Source organism: Fukomys damarensis, unplaced genomic scaffold (assembly GCF_012274545.1).
Source record: "Fukomys damarensis isolate Sample0158 unplaced genomic scaffold, DMR_v1.0_HiC HiC_scaffold_16, whole genome shotgun sequence".
Classification (NCBI taxonomy): domain Eukaryota; kingdom Metazoa; phylum Chordata; class Mammalia; order Rodentia; family Bathyergidae; genus Fukomys; species Fukomys damarensis.
In genome coordinates, this window is record NW_022900928.1 from 134,978,392 (window position 1) to 134,988,880 (window position 10,489).

The following is a 10,489-nucleotide window of genomic DNA, read 5'->3' on the forward strand; positions in this document are numbered from 1 at the left end:
AAAAAAAAGAAAAAAGAGGAGATTCAAATAAATAAAATCAGAAATAGAAGAGGAGACATTACAACTGATACCACAGAAATACAAAGAATCATAAGAAACAACTATGAGCAGTTATATAGTAACATTGGATAACCTAGAGGAGATGGACAAATCCCATAAACATATTCATTAAAGACAGAATAATGAAGAAATAGCAAATCTGAACAAACTAACAATGAATAAGGATGTTTATCATGAATTTTTTAAAATTCCAACAAATAGAATTATAGAACCACATAACAGATGAATTCCGCAAACATTTAATGAAGAATAAATACTAATTCTTCCCTGAAATTTTAAAAAAATAAAATTGGTTTGTTCAGCCCTAACAAAAATAAATAAATAGAGCTGGGACATTATGTTCATGCACATCACATGATAACAAGAACCATTCAGAAATGACTTCTCCAGAACCACAACCTTGTGTAGAAAACACTTCTGAGAGGATGTCTGCCCACAGCTTCCTGTTTGGCTTCTTACTGGCACCACTCTTGCTATAAATCCTTGTAGCCAAAGATCATTTTCAAAATAACTTTTGTAATTCTCTTCATTTAACTTTTGAAAATGTTCCCTAGGCTTAACCTCTTTGAACATACTCATAGTATACTATGACACACAATCTTCCCAAAGAAGTGTCTCTATTCTTTAGAAAATCTTGCTCTGATATTTAGGCTGATGCTTTAAAAACTTTTCCAGAAAATAAAGAGAGAGAAATATTTCCAAAAGCACATTTGCATCCAAAATTGCCCTGAAAAGAAAACCATACAAGGACATCAGAAAAGGAAATAATAGGTTAAATCCCTGATGAAGACAGGTGCAAAAATACTTTTAAAATACTAGCAGAGTTCACTGAACAGCAAACTGTGGCGATCACCACCCATGACCAAGTGCGATTTACCTGTGGGTGCCATGGCAGCTCTCTATACTCACATCAGTAAATGTACTACACCACATCTACAGAAAAAAGAAGACAAACCAGAGGACCATTTTAATAGAAGCAGAAAAACTTTTCCTTTTGGATCAGAAATAAGACAAAGATGCCTGCTCTTGACCTTTTACCCAATGTAGTACTAGAAGTTCCATCCAGAGAATTTAGACAGAAGAAAAAAAATAAAAGGCATCCAAATTAGAAATAAAAACATTAAATCATCTCTTTTCTTCAGTAACATAATCTTGTATATAGCAAACTCTCAAGACTTGACACAAAAGCATGAGAACTAACATACAAATTCAGTAAAGTTAGAAAATCCAGATACAAAAATCAGTTGTATCTCTATGCACAGGCAATCAATTATTTAAGGAAGACTTAAAGAAAGCGATTTCACTTACAATAACATCAAAAAGAATAAAATAGGAGTGACTTCCAGGTAAGATGATGGACTAGAAGTATCATGACTCTGCAAATGAGCAGAACTAGAGTTAGAAAAGAGTAACTACATTTCAAGGATAGAAAGATACGAAGAGCTCTGGACACCAAGAAAGAAGTGATGAAAAAGCAGAAAGGCAACTTAGAGAAAAGTATGAAGTAGTCTGCAATGCCAGGAAAGCAACCTAACACCACAAGCACAAGGTAAGTCCAGATAATACGACAGCCCACAAGCCGCCAGTACTGGTCACAGGAAAAATGAGAGGTAGTGCAAGCTGGAAACTCAGTGCAGGGATTTGGTCTGAATGTGGCTCCTGCTGACAGGTTACATTTGGAGAATAAAATGCACAGCAGTGCTCCCCATATCTTCCTGTGCTATGAGTAGGAGCCATCTGGAGAGGGGGCTTATTTGAAAATGAGCTGCACTGGAGATCAGATGTCACAGAATGCCACAATTGAGGGGTGGTTGGGGGCACCCTGCCACAGCAATTAGGTGTGAGATAGCCATGAGGGGAAGTCATAGAGAAGGGAAAGCTTGGTCAAAGATCTTCTGAGACCTGTCAGCAGTGTGGAGTCTGTACTGTAGAGCCTGTGGTGAGCTGGTGAGGAAGGAGACCCAACAGGTGTGGTTTTCTGAGGGGCTGGGTCTGAAAGCCCATTCAGTGGATTACTGGGATCCTGCAGCTGCCCCTCTTCAGCCCAGAACTCAGAGTCTGTTTTCTCCTCTCTCCAATGCATGTGGGAACATAAGTATGCTTGGCCATTCGCCATGCCCTCAGCTGTACAGGTGGGTGTTCTCTGGAATGAGTGCAGCCTGTATCCAGCTCACATGCTTGGAAGCTGTCTGGGATTAGCACTGTTATGAGTGTCCAGAAGGAACCAAACAAAAAGCCTCTGGAGCAAATGTAGTCCTTAGGCAGATGACATCATTAACTGGCCCAGACCACTGAGGAAAGTGGAACAAGGCTAAAACTACAGATAGCAACACCATGCTGGTGAAAACAAAGAGGAAGCACAACAGGCCCAAGAGCAGCTCAATGACCCAAACCTCACTATGGAGGAAATTTTTGGACTGTTAGACTATTAGTCTGTCTCTCTGCCTGTCTCCCCCTCTCTTCTCTAGATTATTTATTGTACTATACTGAAGATTGAATCCAGGGATTTTGCACTGAGATATTTCATCAGCTGCCATGCCCCTTCTTTATATTTTTAGAGAGGTTCTCATTAAGTCACTGAGTTGCCCAGACTGGGATCAAACTTTTGATCCTCCACCTCAACCCGCAGAGTACTGGCATTACAGGTGCACACCATTGCACCAAGATTACTTATTTATCTTTCAAATCTTGATTCTTCAAGTTTTCTCTTTCCCCAACCCCTTTTTATAGCCTTAGTTTATTACCATTACTTTTAATTTATTAAGTCTTAACCTTTTAGTTTACTCTATATTATTCTTCTTCCTTTCTTTTCCATTGTTATTTCAGATGTAGTTGTTGGTTTTAATTGGTTTTTACTTGATTTTTATATCTGGGTTGTCTTGGTGTGGTGTTGTTACTGACATTTGTTTTCTCCTCTGAATGGCACTGAGGATCAAGTCCTCAAAAGAAGGCTTCTCATTAGAAATACTCTCACACAGAAGTGGAAGAGATACTCATCCTGAGAGATGCATACCTCTCAACACAGATATACAATAAATGTGAAAATCAAGGCAATGTGCTTCATCTAAATGTCCATAACTCTTCAGCACCTGCATCCAAAGATATTAAAATAGTTGAAATGCTGGACAAATAATTCAATTGATTTAAAATGTGATCAGTGGCTTCTAAAAGGATGCAAATAAGCTTAATGAATTAAGAAAGACAAAAGAATATATGAAATAACAGTTAAATAAAAAGCAAAAGATGCTGGGGCCAGGGATTTAGCTCAGTGGTTCTGCCACCTACCTCACAAAGCACAAGGTTCCAAGTTCAATCCCTGATACAAAAAAAAGAGCCAAACAGAATTAATACATAATAGCAAAAATTGATGAGTAATTAATATAATATATTAAAAGTGACTCATTTAATATTAAAAAACTGAATAAGTCAAATAAAAAGCTTAGTAGAAAGCTTCACCAATATATAAAGTAGAGGTGATGATAGAATGTTAGGCCTTGAAGATAAATTTGGTGAACTATTATATTCAGGCAGTAATAAAGAGAAAAAAGTAAGAAATTACAAACAAAAGATCCCGAAAGCCAAAGCAATCCTATGAGCAAAAGAAGCAATGCTAGCAGAACCATAATTCCCAATTTCAAAATGTATTCCAGAGCCAAAAACAGCATGATATTGGCATATAAATAGAAATGTAAATGAATGGGAGAGAGAAGAAAATCCATAAACAATCTTACATAGCTCTGGCCATCTGATTCTTGACAAAAGGTACTGAAAACATGCTGGGTAGAAGTCAGCGCCTTTAGCACATGGTACAGGGAAAGTTGAATACCTTCTTGTGGAGGATTGAAATAATTTCCCCATGGCTTACCCTTTTAAAAAGTCAACTCTAAGTGGATCAAAACCTTAAATATAGGACTGAAACTTTCAACACCCTGTATAGACCTGGCAACCATTTTCTGAACAGGACTCAAATAGAAAATAACGGCAAGGACTGACAAAGGTATTGCATCAAATTAAAAAGGTTTTACATAGCCAAGGAAACAGCCAATGGAGTAAAAAGACAATCTACAGAATGAGAGTAAGTCTTTGCAAGCTATTCATCTGACAGATGATTAATATCCAGAATATATAAATAAAAAACACCACCAAAGAACAAGCAATCTAATCAATATGTGGCAGATCAGCTGAGCTGATACGTATTAGAAGAAGTCCAAGTGGCTAACAATTATGTGACGAATGTTCAGCATCTTTGGGCACCAATGAAATGCAAGTCAAAACTACATAGATTCCATTTCACCTCAGTAAGAATGGCAACTGTCAATAAAACAAAAATGACAAAGACCGATAAAGAAGCAGGGGGAAATGCAAATTTACACACTGTTGTGAAGGGGGTGTACAGTAACTATGGAGCAAAGTATAGATTTCCTGGAAAAATTAAAAATAGAATTATCATTTGCTCCAGCTATAGGACTCCTTGGTATAAACCTGAAGGAACGAAAGTCAGTATGCTACAGATATACCTACGTATCTCGTATCTGTTTACTCTGCCACAATTCCCAATACCAAGTCATGAGAAGAGCTTGGCTACCCTATGACAGATGAATGGATAAGGAAAACCCAGTATAGGTACACAAAGGAGTGTTACTCAGACATAGAAGAATGAAATTATGTTGATTTTGGAAAATAGAATTGGATAACATCATGTTAAGTTAAATAAATCAGATACAGGTGGAGAGGCATTACATGTTTTTTCTTCTGTGTGGAACAGAGCGGGGAGAAGAGAAAAGGGGAGGGATACAGAGAGACAGAGTCAGAGAGCAAATAAGAAGATGACATGAAAGTAGAAGGGAAGCAAAGATATTAGACGCGTGTGTGAAGATGTCGTGAACAAACCCAATATTCTGTATAGTTAATATGCACTAGAAAGAAGGAAAATATCTGGAAATAAATGCAAATAAGGTGGTAAAAATATGTCCACTAATAACTATAAAATATTCTTGAGCAAAATTGAAGAAGACACAAATGAAAAGATAACCATGCAGAAATTTCTTTACCTAAGCAGAACTATTCTGTATGATACTAAAAATTGTTGGTACAGGTTAGTATATATTTGTTCAAACCCACAGAACATGTAACATCCAAGTTGAATCTTAATGTAAACCAGGGACTTTAGGTGATTACAATGTATCATTGTGGGGAATTCATTTTTAACAAAGGTGCTGCCCTTGTGCGGAATGTTGATAAAGTGAAGAATTTCTATGTGTGGAGGGGGGTATATGAGAACTCTACTTTGAACTCAATTTTTCTATAAAAACACTGCTCTGAAAACACAAAGTCTATAAGAGAAACTACATGAAAATATAGGCAAATACATATAATGGAATCCTTTATGATTAAATAAGGGCACCACCCAAATATCTGATAATAACATCCAAAGAATTAAATGGATAATGATGCTTCCTTCCAATGGAATTCTACAAGAAATGGTGTGAAACTCACATGCTGAAACAGAAAGGTGCACCAACTCTTTCAGTGCCACATCAATGCACTGGGCTTCCATTTCACTTTCAAACTGGGCACAGTACAAGGTGCAAATTAAAATATGTTATTCCAGAATATGCATGGTAGATGGAGTATTTTGTCCTCAGCCTAACTGTGCTGGGGCAGTGAAGTATGTCACAGAAAGGCCAAAGAAAACATCTGGGAAGAGGTAGGTCACTGGGCTGTGACCTGGAAGGGTGTGCTATTGTCCTTCCTTCTCCTCTCAGTTTCTGCTTTCTGGCAGCCATGACATAAACAGCTTTCCTCCACCATGCCCTTTCATCATGCCACTTCTGTCTGGAAGCTGGCTGACTACAGACTAAACCCACTGAGACTGTAAGCCAAAATAAGCCTCTTCCTTTAAGTTTTGAGCAGTGCTTATTTTGTCCCCACAATCAGAAAGCTGACTAATGCAACACGTTTTGCTCATGTAATTGTTGAAATGAACAGTAAGTATGCAACGGCGTGGAAAGAGAATGCAGAAGGGGTTCTAATTCATTAGTTGTGTTGTATCTCTTTTCATAGTGTGGGTGGAAGGCTGCCCCCAACCCAGAAGTCACCAAGGAAGGTCTCAGAGATCAGTCAAATAGTTAAGAGAAAAACGTGTCCTTCCAAAGTTCAGTGAAAATGAAGGACTAGAAAATAGACTTGAAACACCCCAAACTATGAAGTGTTTGTTATACATAAAGAGCTAATGAATGTGAATACAACAGAGCAATGAGCAGGCAAAAGAGCAGAGCTAAAAGGAGAAACAGATGGGAAGCAGGAACACTGCTGCGTGGAGAAAAACTCAGACCACATGTGCCCAGATTCCTGCCTGAGCTGAACAGCAAGAGGATCAGGTCACTGGTAGAAACATAAGGTTAAATGCCTCTTCACTGAGATGAAATTATGAATTCAGTGTCTCTATCCATGAGAATACTCTGAGAGCTCATGGTCACTGAACAACACAGAAAGAGGAATTGCTGATGGGCACTAAAGCCCTGGGCTGAATCAAAGGCGGCATCCTTTGAAGGCAAAAAAGGAACATGTCCATGATCCCAAATTGCTGAGGTTGCTGGAGACTGAGATTCCTTGATTGACCTTCGCAGAGCCCTGGGGCACTGTCTGGGGCAGGAGGCTCCCCTGAGGTCAGCTTCCCTTTATTTAATACACGTGGAGCTCAGAACATCCAGAAACTCTCACAGCTGGAGTTGAGAACATAAGCGTCAGTGAGGATACAACTCCCAGAAATAGAAATGTCAATGACCAAAAAAGATATAAAAAGATGTTCAGCCTAGCTATAGGAGGTAAAGAGGTGTTCTTTAGAATTAGACACCCTATCTCTTAGGTGTGAAAATATCTTCCTTATACAACATGGTTGTGATGGAGCACTGGGGTGGAAGGGCTGTGCGCTAGGAAGTCTCACTTACACCCCACTGTGGTGTGACCCCCTCCAATGAGGGACATAGGACACAGGCTCCCTCTGAGTTGTCCTTGCTGTGCTCATCACAGTCCTTCCAGGGATGCCTGAGCTATTCGAGCCTCCTTCCAACCCCAGCAGGAGGGCATGATGATGACACAAAGATCAGAAACAGTGCCTTGGTTTCTAGGGCCCTGGAGCTGAAGTCCCAGTAGGCTGCAGAAGCCTAGAGCCTCCTAATTGGCCATTGGAGGCTCCTAATATCAGCACAGCTACAGTAGGTGCAGAGAATTCTCCCTAGCAGCGGGACCTGAAAGGCAGGGTGCTCCACATGCTGCCAGACTGACAGGGACTGGAGAGCAGGCCAGGGGAAAGGACCCATCCTTCTCTTCTCACAAAGACCCAGAAGACTGGTGCAGGACAATCTGTGCATCTAGTCTCACAGAACCCAGGTGTCCACCTGTCCCCATCCCCATTCACACGCCACTGTACAGGATCCAGAGCTGAACTGTGGAGGAGCTGCAGGCCCTTGTGTCCACCTCATCATCCTCAGCACAGATCAGTCTCAAGAGCAGGGAACCTGGGAACCTGGATGCTGGCTATATGGCCTTGGGTAATTCCTAGCTCTCACCTGGAGATGGTATGGTCATTGTGAAGCCACCAGGAGTAGAGAGGACCATTAACATAGGGAGGCATCAAGTCTGTGTGCACAGAAAGTGCTCGGGGATTGCTCTAGGAGATGGGGTGATGACCTCCCTTCCATGCTGCCCAGCTCTGGCTAGTGCTGGGTCAATGAGAGCAGTGCCTGTGACCCTCTTCTTGAGAGAATCTGGGGGGAACCTTGTAACATGCAAGTTCAATATCACAGGTACCTGGGCTGCAGCACCTGCTTTTCTGCCAGCTCCCCAGCAGCACAGCATCTGCCTCATCCCACAGCCAGCTACTCAGCCACTGGTGCCAGAGGACGTGCCTGCATCCTCAGCCAGCTGCAGATGTTACTTAGCTGTTCCCTCTTACGAAGTGAATCGACACACCTTGGGGACCTTGGTGACGACATGCTATGTGTTTCAGCTTATCAGGAAGAAGAGCTCTATGACCTTTGCTGTAATTACCAGCACATTTGTTAAGAGAACTTGCCAAGCATAGGAGCACAGAACCACTTCATCTGAACCCTTTGAGCCCACATCCCTGCTCTGTGAGGCTGGGCTCTGCAGAGGTCATGGGGAGCAGCAGCTAGGTTCACCCAGCCCAAGGTCCCCTGAGGCCCTATGAGAGGTTGCAGAACAGACCCCATAGTGACATCAGGACTCCTTCCCGATGACCAGCTCAGTGACAGACCAGCCCTGTGCAGGACACTGTTGTGTTGGTGGTGAGTGACAAAAACTGGGAAGGAGAAAAGAAAATGATCAGGAATGGCCATGTGGCAGTGGGCAGGGGCCAGTGAAGCTTGGTTTTCAAATTAGAAAGAGCAGTTCCCAACTAAAGCCTCAACCTGAGGGAAGCAGGGGTCATAACCAGCAGTGACAAAGGCTTGGGAGTGGTGAGCCTCTCTTCTGTTTCAGGGTCACCACCCTGCTGAATCTCAGCCCATGGGGCCAAGATGTCCTGCCCTGAATATGGCCCCCTCTGGACATGGGCAGGAAGCCTTTGATAGCCTCAAGGAAGCAGAGTTTGGCAGACCGAGTGTCAGCATGGTCCAGGGTCAGAGTCAGAGATACAGAAGTGTGACTGAGGGTCTTCTGGGGGAGGCAGACAGAGGCTCCACCACAGCCCAGGAAGGCTGGCCCTGGTCTATGCTTACCCTGGAGGTGGAGTGACCTCCCAGCCATAGCCTGGTGGGCAAAAGGTTCTGCTGACCTTCATCTCAGTTAGGGGGAGAGATGTGGCCTGGGCTGGTGAGGCCATGAACAGGACCAGGTGTTGAAATGGGACTGCTCAGGGGCACCCACTGGGGATGCCACAGGCAGGTAGGGGTCACTCTAATGTGTAGCTTGCACTGAGAATCACTCCATTTTGCACACCTCCTGCATGCCCAGAAGCACAGCCTGGCTCCTGCATGGGGAAGGTTCAGCACCTAGTTATGATTAAGTGAGAGATGGTGTCTCTTTTCAGGCCAGGATACTGCATCTGGAAGGCAAATTGGGCAGCTGGCATCATCTATGTCAATGGGCAGAATGACACTAGTTGGCTGCCATGTCCAATGAGTCAGGTGACCGTGGGACTGTGCCCTTCTCCCTCTCAGTGCCTCCACTGTCCTCTGCAAAGCTGTCCTGGCTTGGGACCATGACAACCCACAGACACGGGAACCTCCCAGCCCAGCTCTTGCAGGAATTTGTGCTGGAGAGATCTTGAGGTGTGTAGACCAAGGCCCTCCTCTTTGCCATCTTCCTGGCCCTGTACATGGTGACCATCATGGGTAATGTCACCATGATCACAGTCATCACCCTGGATGCCCACCTGCACTTTGCCATGTACTTCTTCCTCAAGAACCTGTCCTTCCTGGACCTCTGCTACTCCTCTGTCATTGCACCCAATGCCCTGGCCAACTTCTCCTCCTCCAAGGTCATCAGCTTTGAAAGCTATGCAACCCAGTTCTTTTTCTTCTCTTTAGTGGTTACCACTGAGGGCTTCCTACTGGTGGTAATGGCCTATGACTGCTTCATGGCCATCTGCAGCCCCCTACGGTACTCTGTGACCATGCAACCTGGCAAATGTACCCAGCTTGTCCTTGGCACCTACTGTGATGGCTGCCTCAACTCCATGCTGCAAACCAGCCTCACCTTCCAGCTCCCCTTCTGCAGCTCCAGTCACATCAACCACTTCTTCTGTGATGTACCACCCCTGCTACAGATAGCCTGTGCTGACTCTGCTGTCAATGAGCTGGTCATGTTTGTCGTCTGTGGGCTCATTGTTGTGGGCACCACTCGTGTGGTCCTCATCTCCTATGGCTACATCACAGTGACTATCCTCAAGATGCATTCAGGATCCAGGGGATACAAGTTCTTCTCTACCTGTGGTTCCCACCTCACTGCTGTGTCCCTCTTTTATGGAACCCTCCTTGTCATGTATGCACAGCCAGGGGCAGTGGAGTCAATGGAGCAGCGCAATATCATCTCCATCTTCTACACCGCGGTCATCCCAATGCTCAACCCCTCATCTACAGTCTGCGGAACAAGGACGTGAAGGATACCCTGCAGAGGCTGAGACAGAGACGGCCTGTCCTGTGAGGGACTCTGGAGAAAGGCCTCTCACACTCTCTCCATCCATGCAACCCTTTTTGAAAACATATTATGCACCAGATATTTACTAAGAGGAGTAAATCATGTTCTCTCCTCCTGAAAACTAATAGTCCAAAGATGAAGCAGGACCTAAATCACTTTCTGTTGCCAGAACATAGCGTATGTATAATTTACCTTTGTTGGCACTCAAAGCAGTCTTCTTTATGAAAGAAAATAGATATTTGTGCTTGGTGTATATTTTTTATTCACT

General features: G+C 43.2%; 1 protein-coding gene across 2 annotated transcripts; it reads left to right on the forward strand.

Annotated features, from left to right (window-relative positions):
* Positions 1-8,307: 8,307 nt before the first annotated feature.
* On the forward strand, positions 8,308-10,267 carry LOC104875574 (olfactory receptor 12-like). Of its 2 annotated transcripts, none has more exons than XM_010643212.2 (2): positions 8,308-8,369; positions 9,113-10,267. In XM_010643212.2, exon 2 carries the CDS (start codon positions 9,401-9,403, stop codon positions 10,181-10,183), a length of 783 nt encoding a protein of 260 aa, XP_010641514.1. In that variant the 5' UTR covers positions 8,308-8,369; positions 9,113-9,400; the 3' UTR covers positions 10,184-10,267. The 2 variants fall into 2 exon arrangements, with proteins under 2 accessions (XP_010641514.1, XP_010641523.1); XM_010643221.2 differs by having other exon boundaries at positions 8,338-8,369; positions 9,243-10,267.
* The last annotated feature ends 222 nt before the right edge of the window (positions 10,268-10,489 follow it).

Excerpts from the sequence above, each read along its gene's own strand:
- LOC104875574 (XM_010643212.2), top strand. The coding sequence starts at position 9,401 with ATGGTGACCATCATGGGTAATGTCACCATGATCACAGTCATCACCCTG.